Source organism: Uranotaenia lowii, chromosome 3 (genome assembly GCF_029784155.1).
Source record: "Uranotaenia lowii strain MFRU-FL chromosome 3, ASM2978415v1, whole genome shotgun sequence".
Lineage (NCBI taxonomy): Eukaryota > Metazoa > Arthropoda > Insecta > Diptera > Culicidae > Uranotaenia > Uranotaenia lowii.
The window spans coordinates 181,027,132-181,046,835 of NC_073693.1; the positions used below are offsets into that span (position 1 = coordinate 181,027,132).

At 36.4% G+C, this 19,704-nt stretch overlaps 2 protein-coding genes across 3 annotated transcripts in view; one reads left to right on the forward strand and one right to left on the reverse strand.

Annotated features, from left to right (window-relative positions):
• Positions 1-269: 269 nt before the first annotated feature.
• LOC129751111 (uncharacterized) overlaps positions 270-19,704 on the forward strand; it is a 46,676-nt gene continuing 27,241 nt past the window's right edge. The window contains exons 1-3 of the mRNA XM_055746418.1: positions 270-442; positions 18,855-19,064; positions 19,128-19,378. Coding sequence (XP_055602393.1) covers positions 389-442; positions 18,855-19,064; positions 19,128-19,378 — 515 coding nt within the window. The 5' untranslated portion in view covers positions 270-388. The remainder of the gene's footprint in view (positions 443-18,854; positions 19,065-19,127; positions 19,379-19,704) is intronic.
• LOC129751113 (uncharacterized) lies at positions 4,814-5,381 on the reverse strand. Of its 2 annotated transcripts, none has more exons than XM_055746420.1 (3): positions 5,180-5,381; positions 4,963-5,090; positions 4,814-4,901 (listed from the first exon to the last, which is right to left on the reverse strand). In XM_055746420.1, exons 1-3 carry the CDS (start codon positions 5,252-5,254, stop codon positions 4,832-4,834), a joined length of 273 nt encoding a protein of 90 aa, XP_055602395.1. In that variant the 5' UTR covers positions 5,255-5,381; the 3' UTR covers positions 4,814-4,831. The 2 variants fall into 2 exon arrangements, with proteins under 2 accessions (XP_055602395.1, XP_055602394.1); XM_055746419.1 differs by having other exon boundaries at positions 5,144-5,381.

Sequence of the window (19,704 nt, forward strand, 5' to 3'; positions counted from 1 at the left end):
CAAATAAATGTATTATCCATTTTTGATTTCAAAACATTTGCTATACAGATTTTTACATATGTTTAAAATGCAGCTAACATCATTCTATCTGACAAGATCCTGAGGGGGTTTTGATGCCACAACCACTCCGTACAAATGTGCATGAGAGGCGCCATTTAGCTCCTATTCCTCATAACTCTCAATTCGCCTGTTCGCGTCTGGGAATGATCAGATCACGAGATACATCGAGTAGCTTAAATTGAATTTCGACTCAACCACTCATGCGTTGGTTAGATCATTTGTGCTCCATACTTTGAGGTGTTCAGTTGTGTACTTCAGTTGTAGACTAGTTTTTATATACCACCTGTTTTTTATAATTGTAATCAGTATTATATACATATCTGCAAACATGAAGGTGCTGATAGTTTTAACGATTTTGGGAATTGTTACTATTGTGAGAAGTGTAAGTATGACAAAGGTATAGGAGAGATTTTCTAATCGCCGAAGCTTCATCGCGGAAGCACCTGGTTGATCTGCTAAGATAATTTTTATGATGGCATATAGGTAGATACATGTACGTGCAGTGATAGTAGAAAGTTGATATTCTGAGTGCTTGTCAGCTCAATTTTTATCAATTGATGCGCCGTTGTAAACAGAAGAGAACGTCGCAGGTCTTCCATAGACGTATGGGACGTATTTCGAGTCTCCTGAACGAGAAACGCGAAGCTCATTTAGAAGCTAGTGGTAGGTAATACTATCATCAATAAACACTTAAGCTGTGTGAGAAAAAAAAATCCAGACCTATTTATACTGCGATTGTGATTCAATGTTGTTCAACTCTCAATGTCAAGGTAAACGCAAATATAAAATAATAACCTGTTTCGTGCAACAATTTTCTTTTTTATAGCGAGTAACGTAATAAAAGTTGTAGATTTTTCGTTATTTGTGATAATTTTTTTGATAATGTGAATTTTTTTGCTTAAAATTGTAAGCAATTCAGAAAAATCTTAAATTACGATAGGTTTTTCCCTAATGATCAGTTTGAAAGCTTTCAAGTTTATCAAAGTAATTCAAAAGGCTCAGTTAGAGCAATCAAGTTATCCCATTATTGGAGTATGGATCAAATCTTTCAGAAAACTATCAATTTTCACCAAGATATTTATTTGAATAAAATTGTTCCACAAACGATCATGTTGCAGACAGGCAGAACAAGTCTGTGAGCGATCGTATGACTTTTACCGATAAACCGTTCACAGCTGAATCGGATAACTGGAACTCAGGCGCGGTATTAGAGCTCGCTGTTGGAGGGATGTGGAGGAGCGGTGATTTTACAAAGTTGAGCTAAGTTGGATTAAGGGAGGGGGAGGTCATGGTGGGCAACTGCCCAGGGACTTCAGTTCAAGGGAACCCCCGAGGAGAAAAAAAGGATTTGCATAGATTAGCAAACCTGATCTGAAAGTTCAAGGTTTGTGAAATCTAAAACTTAGCAGCATTTCTTTAGCTTAACACTAAATATACCAACACTTTGCGTAAATAAACCTATTTATACCGTCGACCCCTAACACTTTTTCCGCTAAACCTCTATTGTTTCTCAACTGATTTTTACAAAATTTGTAGTTCTGGAAAGCTTATAATAAATATGATTTCAGACAATGTTCAGCTGCAATAGTTTATTTCTAAGTTATTCAAAGTCTAAGAACAAAAAACCTAAAAAACATGCATAGGGAAAAGCCTGTAAATCAGTTAATCAGTGCTCGAAAAAAAATTCACTTAGTGCCTGAGAAAGTTGAAGTTAGAAGCTATATGTAGAATTCTTGACGGCTATTCAAAGGTAGCTGTTTTTATTTTATCTAAATGCGGTTTTGCACTGAATTTTGAGTATGCTAACGCAAGCTTGTTACATAAGAATGAATATTTCATACCGGTTCTAGTGATGTAACTACATTAGCAATGCGTTGCGGTGCGCCAATAAGTTTAACCCAACATGCTTTTACCCATGTAAATTTTGATTCGTTATAAACAAATTTATATGGGTGTGTGTATTAAAAAAATAGAGATATAAAGAAATTGTTTTGTGAACGGTAGTGCATTCGTAAACGGTTTTGGAGAAACATATTTTTTCATCGCTGTTCGAAATAAATGCAGCGCAGAGTAAAAATTCTACACTAAACTAAGTGAGCATGTTTATGATGATTTTAAAATAGTTATTTCAATAGTTAAAAGGAGTTTTTTGGATCCGGAAAAATCTTAGTAAGCATCGTTTGCTTAAAGACGTGTTTGACGTCCGCTCCCGATTTTTTTTTTCAAACTTCATGAAATTTGGAAAAGTTATCGAAATAAAGGTTTGAAGAAATGAAAGGAACACGGGATCGACTGGCGACCAGAGAGGCAGCACACGCGTTTTGACGAGGGAAGTGAGATTGAGTGTTGGAATTGCGGAAATTGAAATAGGCTTCAAGTGACTGATTCAAAAGGGAAAGCACTTGGCCTTCCAGACAGACTCGGAGCTATCAACACAGAGAAGAGGAGCACTCAAAGGATCATCAGGATAAGTAAACTGTTTCTTTGTATATTGTTTAAATTTTCAATGATTTGAGAATATTTCCATAAAGGTAGATAATGTGGGATGCTTTAAAATAGTTTATGATATGTTCGTAAAAATATTGAGAGTTATATTTTTCCAAATCAAATTTAAAGTGCACATCTAAAGTGTTGCTTCGTTGTATAGGTGGGTTGTATTCATAAGGGTTCTTTCGAAAAAGATGTTGATGATTGAGTAACCAAAAAATGAACCATCTATCTTTAATAAAAAAAGATGAAAATAGAATATACTTACTAATACAAAACACTAATAACTTTTGTCGCTCATCCGAAGAGAACTAATATTGTTTGTTTTCAATTATTTCGAGAACATATTTGTGTGAGATTTTCGATGATTCAGATGAAAACAGAAAACGGACCGAATGGGCAAAATGTGTGCAAGATTGTTCCGTTCAAGAAGTCTCAGAATATACCTAGTTGTTTAACCAAATTCTTATGGTATAGGCGAAGATAGATAGGAGAAAATAGTTTCATTGAAATTGATTCAGTGGAATGAGTGATAAGACCAGCTAAACTATTTACATCATCATTGCAAGTATAACTTTGTTAGTAAAACAATAACATACAATTGTATTTGTAAGAAATTACCAAATTTTTCATTTTCTCGCTATTAACATATTTCCGTAGCAATACACTTAGTTATACTAGGAGATCATGAAACAGCGGTGCTAGAGACATTGAATTAAAAAAAAAAGCTATTGGTAGGTTTTTTTGTTTTTAAATTAAATGTGCGTGATGTATGCAAGCGAGTATTTTTTAACTTAAGAAGTTTTGAATTCCATAGTATTCAAAAATAATACATCCAGCAAAATAATAGATTCCTGAAATTGTTCACGGTGGATGGTGTACAATTTCATTTTTACTTTGAATCTTTTTGAAGGTGAACGAATATGTAAGATCGGATGGTCACAATAATCAAACATGGTTGAAAATTATAACAGGCACATCTGAAAATACCACAGCATTGAACTTTTAGATAATTTTAGGTACTCAGAACAATTCATTCAAAACGTTCTTTATTGAGTTTACTTTTAAAATAGTTAAATGGTTTTCCTTGAATTATTGGTTTAGTTAGTGGGAACATAATGTATCCAAACTATTATTGATCACTGTATCTAGACTGGAATTTAATGAAGACTTTTTGCATAGGAACCTGTAATGTTACTAAGAAGTTTGAAAACTATAGGAACAGTCAAACTCATGCACTTGTCAAAGGTGTTTCCAGATCATATCCCTGAACCCACATCCCAATTTTTTTTTTTTTTGCTAGGATGCAGAGGTAACCTCGGTTCTAAGGCACAAATTTAATTCTTTCATCCTTTTCTCTATTTTTCCTATCTATCTATTGACTACTAGGACGTGGCCGGCGCCGTTATTGATGTTCAAAGAGAGAGCATCAGTTTTGTTCATTGAGAATGTTGCTAATCCCAAGTATCATTCTTTTGACCTCTGAACAAAATTGATGGCCTCGGTCAATCACGGAGTAGCAACCATTGGCGATGTGGAACTCGTTCTACTGAGCCACGCCAGCGATCGTGGAATTCGAAATGTTTTACCAAGATGAAACTCTCCAAGAATATATTTTGGATTAAAACTTAAATGAGTAAATTTTCTTCAGTTGTAAACACAGTTTAAATTATTAACATTTCTAGTTCCATGATTAAAGGTGGATGTGAGTAGTCAATCAAGCTAAGCTAAGCTAAGCTAAGCTAAGCTAAGCTAAGCTAAGCTAAAAGGAGTTTTTTGGATCCGTCTCTTCTACAAGTTTGATGTTCAACCCTCATCTATAGTTTTGGAAACCTCGTAATGTAATGTAAATAAGTTTCTTAGACATTATTCACCTACAACACTTCAGTTTTCCGTTATCCTTGTTAAGTCTAAGAAAAATAAATCTGAAAAACATACTTCGGAAAGACTGTAGATCAGCTACGGAATGCTCAAACAAAATTTCACTTAGTTTTCAAGAAAGCTAAAGTTAGAAGCTGTACACACTTAATCTTTTCTCCTGTGGTCGGAACGATTTCGTCCTGTATTTTCAACAGCTGAAATTACAGGACAAATCTCGGGACAGAAAATCACTACAGGAAAACAACTGTCAAAATTACCTGTAGGGTCGAAACGATGTTCTCCTGTGGTTTGCAGGAAGGTTTCGAAATTATCCTGTAGCCTCGAGACTGTTTTCTTTCAAAATTTACATGTAAAATACGGATATATTTCGCACAAAAAACCCATGTTAAAATTGAATGAACTTTTATTGATGAATTTTTTTTAATAATATCAAATGGCTGCTGCATTCTGTTTGTATTCTTCCGGTATATTGCCTGAAAAAAAAAACAATGGAATGTAATTCTTCATGTAACTATTTATTCTGACAACAAATACCTGAAACTTGGTGTGCAACAAAGTATGTTGCGACGGCCAATTTCAACGGCCGGTAGATCCCTTGGCGTAGAGGTTCCTCCCGCCTGGCTACCAGCATCACCGATGTTTCCGCTGAATCCTGGCCGCATCTATGAAATAGATAACAAATAAGAATTTTCGATAGTGGTATCAAGTGAATTACTTCTTTTTTTTTAAGACAACACAATTTACGGCTCACTTTTTTCACTGTTTTTCCTTGGCTGATGGATGGCTCGTCTGGAGGAAGTGTCCTAAATGGCCGTAAGAGCAACATTTCGCCGCTGATTTCCTTGATGTTTGCTTTGGGCTTTGTCGTCACAAATGGAAACTTTACGTTTCTTTCCGCCAAAGGCGAAAAAGAAAAACTATTTATAAAAAGCGAGACAAAAAACGGTTGACAGCTGAGGTTCTTCCGTGATACAGGACGATTGTGCGATCACCTGTACGTTCGTAGGAATTTCAATCGCGAATTTCAGAAGAAATGAAGCGCCCCGAGATTCGAGAGGGGTTTCGTTCGAACTTCGTTTAAATCAAGCAATTTCCCTGTGATTCGGATAGTCATTATCCTGAGGGGGGAAATTGCAATCTTAGTGTGTACGTTTCACACAATGATATATATTTTTGAAATATTTTAAGATCATGACCACAAAAAAATGTAAAAAAGTGGTGTTAAAACCGTACTCCTCAATCAATGACCGTCAAAACCACATCACACCAGGTACATTTTGAAAAGAGTATTGAAAGTTGACCTAACTCGGCACATTTTTTTCATTTTTAAATTGTCAAAATAAGAAACACAGAATTTTTAACGAATTTTCACAGGTAGCTGTTTTTCGAACCTTTTGTCAATCAATATGCAATTTCTCAAATTTTCTAAGATTTTTGTTTTGAACTTTGTTCTGGATTTTGAGTACCGTCAACTTTAATGTCCACAGATAATCATACCGCTTGTAAATCAGAAGTTTTTAAGGTTGATAGAACATCAAATTGACGTAGTCAGAAAAATTATGGGTTTCACCCGTTATTTTTAAATTTACAAAAACATGCCATTTTCATTTTATAGTTTTTGTGATATATTTGTGATGTCATAACGCATAATGCACCAATTGCAGTAATTTTTAGTTTTGTTCGAATTAAATTTTACATTTTTCTGTCAAAATATCTTTATAGAAAATGCATAATGGTGCTGCATCGATAAAAAAAAATCTAAAGTACACCGGGGTAAGTGTGGACGGTTTTTCGTATAGTTCGACTTTAAAAAATCATTAAAAAATAAGCAGTTGATCAATTTTGATAAAATTACGTTCAATGTGATGCAGAACATGTTTTTAACAAACGCTGATGAGCTTGAAAGAAGCAAAGCGAGAAAAGTTATCACATAAATTTTTATGGACTGCTGGTGTCTTCACTTATCCCGCTTTATGGGGTGAGACCGATGACATAGTGAGTGCGACCGGCGAATGCGATTCAATGCGGCGAACCAAATTTGATGAAAATCTATGTGAATCGCTTAAATCTGACATACTCAACGCGGCGAAGCAGATGTCAATTTGTTCCGCCGCTCGAGTTCGCATTGGCCGCGTTCGCCAATTCGCATCGCATCGCTCTCACTATGTCATCGGCCTAAGTGTGGACGATAGATTTTCCCTATGATTTTTCAGGAAATTTTCAACAGATTTGTGTTTTCTTGGTTGTATACGTTACTTAATTGCTCAAACTGTCCAAAATGTTGAAAAAAGTTCATGGTGCTATTAGTAAAGCATCTTTCAATGATTATTGTGTGTAATTTATGTTGCAATATACGAGATCCGATTTTATCGGAAATATATACTTATTCCAGAACAACCCAAGTTTTCATGATCCGAATGAAGAAGTTTAAGAACAGGAAAATAAAAAAAAAATTGTAAATATCAAGCCTGTATAAAACCGTCCACACAAAACCGTCCTGACAAAATTTTAGTTTTTTGTGAATAAACTGTTTATTCTTCATTTTTAATCGCCGTTTCTTTTCCTAACTGGTTGTTTCGAATGTAAGGATTGATTCAATGTAGAGTTATTCGTCAAGAGCCAGCTAGTTTACGAGAAATTTGCAATTGAAAAAGATGCACATCACCTCGATATCGTAGTTGAAAACTCAGAATACTGCAAGAAGAAGTGTGTACTTACAGTTTCAAAGCTCCGTTTTCTACCGTGTTTTTGTCGTGTTTTGTGCATTTTTATCCGTCCCGTTTTTGCTTCACGTGTTGTTCTTCTCCTGGTGCTGCCGTGCGAAGTGATTTGCCAACCGATCCGTCGTTCTCGAGCCGCGATTACCCCGATCGAAATCCGTATCATTTGCGGTTGTTTTTCGTTTTGTTTTGATCCGATCCCGCTCTGAACGTGGCATAGATACTGTTTCAAACAGACGAGGAACTGTGTTCAAATCAGTTTAGTGCAACTCGATTTTTTTTTGTGCACTGTACAATTATTGAGTTTTGACGCAAATGTCATCAAGCGCTATAGCCTGCGATAAATGCGCTAAACCTACGAGCGACTCCGACAGCATTCTTTGTCAGGGCCTTTGCAGCCTGGCGTTTCACTTAAAGTGTGCGGGGTTGCTTTCGTCGCACCTCAAGTCGAAGGCTGACAACAGAAATCTGGTCTGGGTTTGTGACGAATGTTGCCAACTTCTAAAAAATGCTGCTTTTCGTCGATCTTTGGACAGCTATGAAACTCTTATTGCGGACATGCGGAAGAGCCAGGCTTCGTTAGTTGCTGATATGAAGTCTGAAATTGCTGCGACCAACTCGAAGCTTGATAAAATTCTAAACGTTCGCTCTAACATCAACCCTTCTCCTCGCGTCCCTGCTGCCTGGCCTAGGCTAGCCACTCCCTCGAACAAGAGGCGCCGAGTTGAAAACCCAACTGTTGCCCCCTGTGTGGGTACTAGAAGAAAAACTACCGTAAAAACTATTGCGACGGTTGCTCCTCGCGAAAGAAAGTTTTGGATCTATCTGGCTCGATTGCAAAATAGTGTTACGGCCAAAGATATCGAAGAGTTCGTAATGGAATGTCTCCAATGCGAATCAGCTGAAGTTCATGCCCTAGTTCGAAAGGATGTTGATGTTTCCACGCTTGACCTTGATATTTGTAACCTCTTCGCTGACAAATTCCGTAGTACTTTTGATTCTGGTTCAATAACCACGGAGCAGTTGACTATGGCGGCTAGTAACGTCCCACGTCAGAGCACTTCCTTTCATCACATCGTAATCGATGACGATACCATCCTGAAGGCGACTGCTAAGCTGAAATCCAGTGTTTCTGCAGGTCCGGATGGCATTCCAGCGACTTTTCTAAAACGCTATATATCACATATGCTGACTCCTATAAAACGAATCTTCCAATCATCGCTCACGGAATCCACGTTCCCTTCCATTTGGAAAGAGGCTTACATGTTTCCGGTCTACAAAAAAGGTGACAGGAGGAACGTTAACAATTATCGCGGTATTTCTGCCCTTTGTGCGATCGCCAAACTGTTTGAGCTGGTTGTACTAGATCCATTTTTCTCGTATTGCAATTTTTATTTCTCTAACGAACAACATGAATTCATGCCCAAACGCTCTACGACAACAAACCTGTTGACGTTCACATCTTCCGTGCAAGACAGTTTTGCCATGGGATCTCAAACCGACGTAATCTACACCGACCTGACCGCAGCTTTCGACAAGGTAAACCACAAAATAGCCATAGCCAAACTAGATCGTATCGGTATCTGCGGCTCTTTACTGGAATGGTTCCATAGCTACCTGGTAGGACGGAAACTTATTGTACGATCAGGTGAATCATTTTCCGATCAATTCCGTGCCTCTTCTGGAGTACCTCAAGGGAGCCACCTAGGCCCCATCATATTCCTGATCTACTTCAACGACGTGCTGTTGCTTCTCGATGGACCAAAACTGGCGTATGCCGACGACTTGAAATTGTTTCAATCCATCAACAGCCCCGAAGATGTCAACGTATTACAGAGCCAGTTTAACATCTTCGCCGCCTGGTGTGATGTCAATTGCCTTCCCTTGAATCGCAACAAATGTACGGTAATTTCGTTTTCACGCAAGCGGCTACCGCTATCGGCTGATTATTTTCTTGGACATGAGGCAATTGCACGAGTTGAGCATATAAAAGACCTTGGTGTGATCCTGGACGAACGGCTGGATTTCAAGATCCACACAAACTACATCGTCGATAAAGCTTCCAGATGCCTGGGACTTTTATTCCGCATGACAAAAGACTTTAAGGATATTTATTGCCTCAAGAGTCTTTACTGCAGCTTGGTTCGATCGTCCCTCGAATATGCCTCGGCTGTATGGTGCCCCTACTACCAAAATGGCTCGGAGCGTATCGAGGCCATCCAGAGGCGTTTTTTGCGCTTCGCTCTCCGGAACCTGAACTGGCAAGACCCGTTCCGACTCCCCAGCTACGAAAGCCGCTGCCGCCTTATCGACATCGACACGCTGCAGGCCCGCCGGACCGCAACACGGGCCTCTATTGTTGCCGATCTGCTTTCGTCTAGAATCGACTGCCCTGCACTGCTAGAAGCACTCCAACTCAGCGTGCGATCCCGTGGCTTGAGGAATCGTAATCTTCAGCTCTTTGCTCCTCTCCGACAGAATAACTACGGAGCTAATACAGCGCTAATTGGTGCAATAAGGACGTTTAACCGCTTCTCCGACCATTTTGATTTTGACGTTTCGAGGGAATTATTCCGAAGAAGAATCCTTAGTGCTTCAAGTATAGTATAGGGTAAATTCCGTGTAATTGTAGTTCGTCTTTAATTTTTAACCTATCATTTGGATCAATATGTGATCTGTTGATGAAAATAAACAAATAACAAATAAAATAGAAAATTCGCAAAAAGTCGCTGTAAACATCCGTTATTGTCGGAATCGTATCTTTTTCACAGTTATTGGATAGATTACAAGTAAATTGAACATTCTACATTAAAATTTTGAAAAAAAAGTGCACAGTATTGTTTTAATAGCCATCGTCCACACTTACCCCGGTGTACCTCACAAGATACTACAAAAAATCTTATCATAAAAATTAATGTTTGGATGAATGGAATTTTGAAATTAACAAACGCGTGATGCAAAACAATCATATTCCAGCATATGGAAACGAGATTTGTCTTAAAAATATTTTTACCCCAACTCAGTGTTGGTATAGGATACCCAAGCAACCAAAAGTCTCGTTTAAAAGGTCAAACACAGCTTAATCAGCATAATCAATGTGCTGAAGTTCCTTTTATTCAGCCCAAAATTTAAGTTCTTATTGAAACTTTGAAGTTCCATTACAGATTTGAACGGCCTTCTATTCAGCCCACAAGTAAACGTTTAATCAGCGAAAACAAAAAAAAAATCTCCTCTCCTCTCTTACTTTGGTCACCTCCAGCCTATGTTGTGCTGCCGGTTTCTCGGGATCCATCTTAATTCCTCCCATCACCTCCCTTAATTGATCTTACCTTAATTGCTTTTTTTTTTAACATTATTCGATACATGCCAGCACGCACACAAGTTCGGCTACACAATTATTTGATGCGCTTACTCAAGCAATCAAACAACCTAAAGGAAAAAATTAGTCCTGGTACCAGATTTGAACCCGATCCTCCGAGATGATAGCCAAACACGCTGCCACGACGCCACGCCCAGATGATGCCTTACCGACAGCTAAAATTCGAAGTGGTTATAAGCTTCCTATAATATCAGCAAGGGCGGCCAGCGGCCAGCAGCAAAGACGCATGTTGATTATAACTAAGAAACATCACGAAACGGCGTATAAATCAATCATCCGTTAAAATAATATCGGTAAAAAAAAATGGAATTCCATTTTTATAACTGTTAAACATAAAATTATACAAATTCTTGAATTTATCTTGATATTTAATTAATGAATTGCTTCAACTGACTTTAAACGTGTTATAAATTCGTGGTAAGTAAATACAGTTTGACGAAATTTTATAAAGTCAAAATATTTACTCTTTTCAAAAACAATCATTTGCGAGTTAGCTTTCAGTTGTTCTGAGTTGAAGTTTCAATATAAATTATACATTTCAAAAATTTCCAAGCTCCAAAAAATTATTTATTTATTATATGCCCTTTTGTGATGTTCGTTCACATTTCATATTCATGAAATGGCGGACATGTCCCAAAAAAGGCTATTTGAGGAATTGTTTGGAACTTCAAGTTCATAGAAGGCAATTTGAGACCCAATTTGTAACTTTTATTCTGAATGATGCGATTGACATGTCACAAAAAAGCCATTTGAGGAACTTCCTGGAACTTCAAGTCCATAGAAGGCTATTTGAGGAACCTTTTGTAACTTTCATGCTCACATTCGATAAAATTCGGTACCAATTCCATTTGGAACCTTTGTTCAGCGAAATTCGAACTTTGGAAGTACGGGTTTAAGTTGATATGAGACTTTTGGTTGTTTGGGTATCCTCTACGATTACTAAATATATAGTAAAAGTAATATACAATTTGAAGGTGATATCATAAAGCCAATCCGTCATACTGGGTAAAGTTTTTTACGGCATCGAAAAATGTAAAAATTTGTACATCTATTGCTCGATTTTTTTTTTAAATTTCTATGAGAATCGAAAACTTTAAAAAATTATCTCTCGATGTGAGAAACTATGTCATCATCATTTTGTTATTATTGAATGATAACTTTATTACATTACATTAAAATAAAAATTTAATAAGTGTTGTGGTTTACAAATGTGGCATCTAACCCTACTGTTGCATGATGGCCCTATATTTTCAAAGAGTATCAGCAATGTTTAGCGAATTCTGGAATCTATCAATTATTGTTTTTCTAACGACGCAAAATCGAATTGCTTGTTCCCTACGCTGCATATAGAAACCGATTCCAAAAAGATATTTGTTTTAAACATTTTAATTAAAGGCAAGCTTTCTATTAGCAACGAATAAAGGAAAATAAAAACCAATTGATAAATGTAATGTTGCAGTCTAATCCAATGAATGAATCCTAATCCATAAAAAAATTACAACAAATCAGAGGAAATGTATTCATTAATACGAAAAGCTCAATGAACAAAAACAATAGTCTGGTAGTCCTGCCAAATAAATTCAATTGTAGTCCAACTTTTAAAATCAAGGGAAGAAAGTAAAAATTCACTTCGCTCAGAACCATCCTTGAATGTTACTCAAGAGAATTCGTTAGTTTTATAATTTCTATATTGGAATTTGTTTGCCATATGCTTATCTCACTAATCTTGGTCTCGTTTTAAAGGCATTCACATAAGGGATTAAAAATGTTTTTACATTTTAATTTCAAAAGACTTCCTAACAAAGATCGGCAAAAACTATCTTAGATTTCTTTTGTTAAAATCTTGCAATAAAAAGTACAAATGAAATCAATTATGAAAATAACAAAAGAGCTTGTAAGATTTGAAAAAAAAGATACTAAATTTTCACATATTTTCATTTAAATTCTAAGTGAAAATTTAGTATCTATTTGTTCAACTTAACAACTTAAAAATTCCTTTATTCCGTACGCTAGGCTGTAATAGGTGGCGTGCATTACTGTGTTTATGGAAGTTTACGGTTTGGAAACAGACTCTAACTCTAAACTAACATAAACCTGAGAGGGCGGTTGCACGTAGCCTTATTCGATATGAGATCAGCTATATATAAAAATGAACGTGTGTCTGTCTGTCTGTTTCCTATAGACTCGGAAACTACTACCAAATTTGGTTTCATAAAGCATTTTAATATGCAAAACACTTTTATTAATATTAAGTTCTCCTCCCTGCATTCAATGGGGAGAACGGAAGGGGGGATGGTACTTCCTTGCAAGTTTATGCATAACTCAAGAATTTACTACGCAAATTTGGCATGGGACGGTATTTAAATACGAGAAAATTTCATATGTGAAACAATTCCTTTCTTGCAGTAGAAGGATAGAATTGGGAATATAAAAAGGCAAGCTTATATTTAACTTTTTTTTTTGTAAAATCTGAGAAATGGACATAACTGAAAATCATGTTGGTATGATTCTATGATTATCTGACATACCATTCACCTTTCAGTGAGTAGGTAAATAGGAGGAGGGAGGTGAGCCCAATACAATTTTGTTAGCATAGGCTCTCAATTTATGCTAACGAAGCCAATAAATGGAAACAAATATGGCATGGAAAGGTATTTGAGTACGAGATATGTTTCTAAATACGATTGTTATAGACCTTTATGCTGTACAGTGTAGAGAGGGGAAGAAAGGATAAAAGGAAAAAGGAAGAAAGTAAAGCTTAAAAACTTATCAACCAATGGGACTATATTTGATAAAGCATGGATCACTACAAATCTGGACGCATTAAAACGGGTCTATCTCGGAGCTATGTAAACGAAATAAAAATGTTTTGTACTTGAAATGTAGGGTTTTTATTGCACTTTAAAGGAAAAATAATAAAAAAAATATTCCGATGTTGTTTTGATGAATTTTCGAACTTTTGGTTGAGTGTCACTCATTATAGTTTGAACACCCTATTCGCTGACCTCAGCGGCCATTTTGTTCCACAATCTCTTCATCTCTGTTGCTTCCCGAGTCGTCCTACCATTCTTCTTCATCTTCTGCTTGACAATTGCCCAAAATGTTTCGATAGGGCGGAATTGAGGGCAGTTGGGTGGGTTGATGTCCTTTTCGACAAAATCCACCCGTTGGTCCAATACCACTGTAGAACCTCCTAGCTGTAGTGGCAGCTTGCCAAATCTGGCGAAAACTTAACTAGTCCTTTGTGAGATCTAATGTACGAAAAAAAAAAAGTTTTTCAGGCATTCCTCGTTGTAAATTTCGGAGTCCATGGTCTTGTTTTTCACAAAAACCGGAATTGTTCGTTCGCAGCTGCAAATACCTTGCCAGATCAAACACTTTCTTGCACACTTATCAGCAAAAACGAATTTGAAGTTGCCGGGGACATCACCATGACCAGTGCAGTGCACCACTGCAGTGGCTTTACATAATTTTTGGCCAGAAAGCTGCCCAAAATCCATCTTCACGTACGTTTCGTCATCCATGAGGATGCATCCGTCGAACTTCTTTGGAATCTTCTTGTATAACTTGCGGGCACGTCCTTTGGCTACTAAATTCTGCTTCAATGTCCGGTTTGGTTGCTTACTGGTCCGATAGGATCGTATTCCTTCGCGTAGACGAATTCTGCTGACGGTGCACCGGTCGGCGTTGAATTTCTTGGCAATGTCATAGTCCGACTACCCTGTGTTTTCCTTGATCGTTCTCAACACCTTCAAATGCAGTTTCTGATTCTTAGGTCCTCTATAACGCTTGGTATGAACCTGCCGATCTATAGTACGCATCTCACGGAAACGTTTGAGAACGCTACACACGGTTGATTTGACCATTTTTAACGATTTCGCGATTTTTGAACCCGACCACGTCGGGTTTTTCACGTGGGTGTTCAAAATATATTTTCATCTCGCGGCTTCCATCACCTGTAACTTTTTTGAAACAAAACGAATCGTAATGAAATTTTCAGCACTGGTAGAAGAAACATTCCTCTACAAAGTGCTGCCAAACATTCCAGATCCGACAACTAGGAGCACTATGGTAAAATAAATAGTGCGTCCAGATTTGTAGTGATTCATGCTTTATAAGAGGATTTTTGGGCTCGAAAAAAATTGGTATGATTATTTAAGACCACGACCTCCATTCAACAGGGGATGATGGGAAGGACAAAAGGGGGCTCTCTTATCAGTTTTTAGCATAAACTCCAGAACATATCAAGCAAAAACAACCATATTTTATAAGTTAGATTGTTTGCGTAAGATTAATTTGAAACCCTCCTTTTTCAGGGCGAAGCTTAAGGAAACAGATTAAAATTATCAGAACTTATAGATCAAGATTCAGAAAATTAGTTTAAGTCATCTTTGTATTGAAATTCGAAACTCCAGCTGCAGCTCTCATTTCATAGCGATTGATTTTTAATTACATATGTTATAATCTGATACAAAATTTGCCAATAAAACAATAAAAATTTGAATAATTTCCGAAATTATCATTTGTTTTTGAAAAGTGTAGCAAAGCACACCGGGTCAGCTAGTAGAAAAAAAAATTTAAAGGTGGTTCAATATCGTATACTTTTTCTTTGATGATCCATGTTGATATGGGGAATGGGAGTTGAAACACTTGCCCTCCCTTCCGTTGGACAACAACAGCATTGCGCAGTGAAAATTGTATCACAATTAGCCGTTTAAATGTTGATATTTCCACTTTTCCACCATGCGTAAGTTAGATTAGAATAGACAGTATTGTAAATGAATGATAACTGCCAAAATAAGATAGGCAATTTATTTGTACAAGAATAAGTTGGATGAGGATGTTAACAATTGGCACATGGTTAGGAATTCAATGTTCAAAGTGCTACTAAGCAAGGTAAAGTAATAGTATTCTCCTCACCAATGCTCTAGTAAGTGTGCATTTGCGGTTTATGAATTTCGGAGGCATATTCTTTAATCAAGCATTTTACAAGAACTAGAGGCTAATTGGATCAAGATGCTGCTTAGACAGTTTCCTGTCAAGAATAAATCCTTTTCGTTTCAATACTTTTTGATAGAATTGTCCATTTTTTGGTTAGATTTGAATTTCAATTAATGAAGTTAAAGAGTGATAATAGCCCAGGAAAATAATATTAGAGATTTATAAATAGGAGTGTTATTTATTTCATCCGAAACAGATTGAGGAAATTTGCTCTGAGAAGTTGTTAAGAGTTCGAGATTTTAGAAGAACAGCATTGTCATTAGCAGTATGGTCCGGTTATTAAGGTCGGTTATTAAGTCAATCATTTTATTTATTTTATTGTTGGTATGAAGTAAAATTATTACAAAAGCTGGAGTGATAGACACCTTTGATTAGAAATGCTGTTTTATGGCATCCAAGTTGTTATAATTACATAATATAATTACAGAGCAGCCGCGTATTTATTCTGAACTCCCAAAGAATCACACATTGGGAAACATCTTTAATTAATAATTACCCAATCCATCTGATTCTACTTCTTTCTCGTTTTAATACTTTTTTTGTAGTTCGATCTATAGCTCGATCGGGTTTGCTGACTCGACAAACTTTGTTGAGCTTTTGAATTAAAAAAAAAAATTTTGGTCGTGTAAGTAGACAGTAAAATCATTATTAATGTTAATTGAACTTGATTGGTACTGTAAAATGGGGTAAATCGGAACAGTTTACGAACTGTTTTCGTAATATTTCCACTGATAAGCTGATATAACCACATTTCCATCAACCAAAGGTTCGTGTCTTAAATGCTTAGTAAGTGAATAATACACTGCACTGGTTGTGATGGGGCGCTAGCATTCAAAAAATACTCCACGTGTTCTAATGACACGTAGAAAAATATACAGAAATTTTTTTATCTACCATGAATTTTTAGCCTGCTGCAATTTTTCTGCGTGCAAAAGTATAAGTTGCTATGGTGTTCAATTTTTGTTATGTTTTCCTTCCAGTGAAAAAAGGTCCCGATGGTTGAAATGTACTAGATTCATTGAGCTTTGAATTTGAGGAACAAAATTTGAAACGTGCCTACATATGAAAAACAATTCTTCATATTTAGACAAAACTATTTCAATTAAAAGGATATTAAAATTTAAAAAATAATTTCACAATATAATAGAATAAAAGTTTAACAGTTTTTAAGAATTAATTTAAGCAAATGAATAAAAGTGAAAGATATAAAGACTTTCAAAGAGAAAATGTTCTTTATCTTATTGAGGAAACATTCACAGTTCTTTAAAAAAGATCTTCTGGTGAACAATTTAGTCTTGGCACTTTATTAGGGAATATACTTTTTTGATCATATGATTGCCGAAATTGCCAGAAGATCATAAACTCTTCTTCAATAAGGATAGAAATTGATCCGATACATTGAAACTAAAATTTAAACTAACTGAGTTACATAACTCTTCATAAAAATATTTCCAAATTTTCAAATGAAAATTGAATGGTTTGCGAAAAATCGAAATTTAGCTATTGGTATCATTATATGACCGGGAAACGAAGCTTAGGGAATAATGAACTAGTTGGCGCCAGGAGCTCTGGGCGATGAAAATTTTTCTCCTGCGCAGGGGGAATTATATCAGCTTATCAGTGATATTTCTGTCAAATTATATTTAGTTGGCCTTAGTAACAATGGAAAAAAGTAGTTCGTATTTGTTACTATCAATTTTAAACAGCTATTTCTGCTAACTAACTCCCAAGTTGGGTGAATAGAAACAGTATTTATTGATCTAGGAAAACGTTCATTTCTGCTCCCATCATAATGGACGTGGATCAGTGTATTGTTTTTCGCTTCGCCGATAATTGAATCAAAGCCTGTTTCTGAATTCTGATACTGAGTGTTGGATATAATTATGAGTTTTAGTTCTACAAAGTTATTCGTTTTTAATATTCTAAATTCCGTTTTGTTTTTAGACATCTCTAAGTATGAAAGGAAGAAGATTAGTTTTCTATCGCTTCTTTATTTTTCATTTTTTTTTTCAATGAGGAAATTTTCGTGGAGTCACAAAGTTGATACCATTCTATTCTCTAACTCATACATTTTGAAATATATTAAAAATCTTTTGAGTCAATTTAAGATTGCTTTATAATAATAAGGTATAAATAAGACGTTCTCGTGGTGGTACCATGAATATGTAATGGAGTATATCAAAATATGCACAGTCATATCGTTGAATATGATTTTCCTCGAGTGACATGACGTTCTCTAATATGACCGCAAAACTTATCCGGACCGGGCAAATCCGAGTTATTTTATCATAATCCTTACAATATCCGGACATTTGATGATTATTTTAATGAATTCGAATTTTTTGTTTTATTTTGCAAATAACGTAAATAAACCCAGATTTTTTTTAACAACATCAGGGCAAATCCGGCATTTGGGCATGCTTTGAGTAGATCAGCTTCAAAAAAGTTAAAGTTGCCTTAATTCTGAAGCAAAAATAACTATTTTCGGCAATATGCTCTTTCCGTCTATAATTACTTTTCAGCCCATAAGAAAGATAAACAATCACATCTAAGTATCCATTTTACTAAAGTCACGTGAAGGAGAACATTGGCTATAAAAATGGGCGCTGTAGTATCGTAGTTCAGGTTAATATGGCATTTTATACCATATTGCCCTTATTACTATTCATGTTGAATTTATGTAGACAAGCATGCCTTGAAAACTTACATTCGTTGTGGGAAACTCAGGAGTACCAGACAGCGCGGCGTGTGGTTAACGACATTTGGACTATCAGCAAGATCTAACGGGTTAGTTCCAGATCAGACCCTTTTCTCCGATACTACAGGCGCCAAAACTTCCTACATAAAGAAGGATGAGCGAGCCTTGCTTTTGGCGCCTTCTCTAGGTGCTTTGAATGAAAAAAAAATGGAAAATTGGATGCCATGACTTTTATTTGATACGAATGAAAACTAAAATTCATTATCAAATTCCATAAAAATATTTTCGGAATCATCTCTCCGTCTCAACAAAAATACATGCAAATCGGATGAACCCTGCAAGAGTTATTCGTGTTCGCACATACTTATACCTCCACTTTTTATCTAAGAATCCGAATATTTATTCTTGTTTCTTTTCTCTGACTTTTTGCAAAGTTTAGAATTTCGTCAGTAAACTTGAAAGTTCATGAACTTGAAAGTTCATGAACACTAACATGATAATTGATTTATAGCATAAGATTTTGTTTGTCTGCTCTAAATTTTTTCTCTGTTCCTGATCTAGTTTGGATCTCGCAGCTATGTGTGCATACCTAAATATTGATTTATTGCGTTGTTTGTTGTTGTTTCAGGACCAGGCAAAAAAAGCGATCGCGATCATTCAGAGCGCCTCCGGTGTGATTGGTAATGTAACACTATCTCAACCATCGTGTACAGAACCGGTTTTCATTGAAGTTAATGTGATTGGCCTGGCACCTGGCAAGCATGGATTCCACATTCATGAGAAAGGAGATCTCAGTGATGGGTGCACCAGCACTGGAGGGCATTATAATCCGGACAAAGTATCCTCGTCATCTCACCTTTAAAGCACGCATAAGTTATTGAGGGGTGTTTATTTTTTACAGGTTTCACATGGAGCGCCCAATGATCAGGTTCGTCACGTGGGTGACCTCGGAAATATCGCAGCCGACGAGAGCGGCATAGCAAAAACTTCGTTTTCTGACACGGTTGTATCCCTCTTTGGGGCACACAGCGTTCTCGGTCGTGCAATCGTCATCCATGCGGAAATCGATGACTTGGGCAAAACAAATCATCCGGACTCGCTCAAGACCGGAAACGCAGGAGGTCGCGTAGGATGTGGTGTGATCGGAATTCTGTAAATATTACTGGTTACTTCAGATTCCACGTTGTGTTGTGTCTGTTTTGTGACGTACGCTTCAAATGTTTGGTGAATTTTTGACTGCGCAAATCATTTCGATACATTGATACATTAAACAGTTAATATTATAAAGAAACAATTTCAATTATTCGATCACATTTACATTGTTCTAAAACCACTAATTTCTCTATGAGTATCTAAATTGCAGACAGTGATTTGTAGACTAACATAATCTTCAAACTATTTTGTTTGTGACCCCATGGCTAATCAAGACTTTCTTTGACTGCCGTTCCAAGCAAAACCCGATGTGACCTTTGGGTCAT

Excerpts from the sequence above, each read along its gene's own strand:
- LOC129751113 (XM_055746419.1), bottom strand. The coding sequence starts at position 5,254 with ATGTTGCTCTTACGGCCATTTAGGACACTTCCTCCAGACGAGCCATCC. Across the intron at positions 5,091-5,143 it reads GTTGTCTTAAAAAAAAAGAA|ATGCGGCCAGGATTCAGCGG; the intron begins GTAATTCACTTG and ends TCTATTTCATAG. Across the intron at positions 4,902-4,962 it reads TGTTGCACACCAAGTTTCAG|GCAATATACCGGAAGAATAC; the intron begins GTATTTGTTGTC and ends TTTTTTTTTCAG.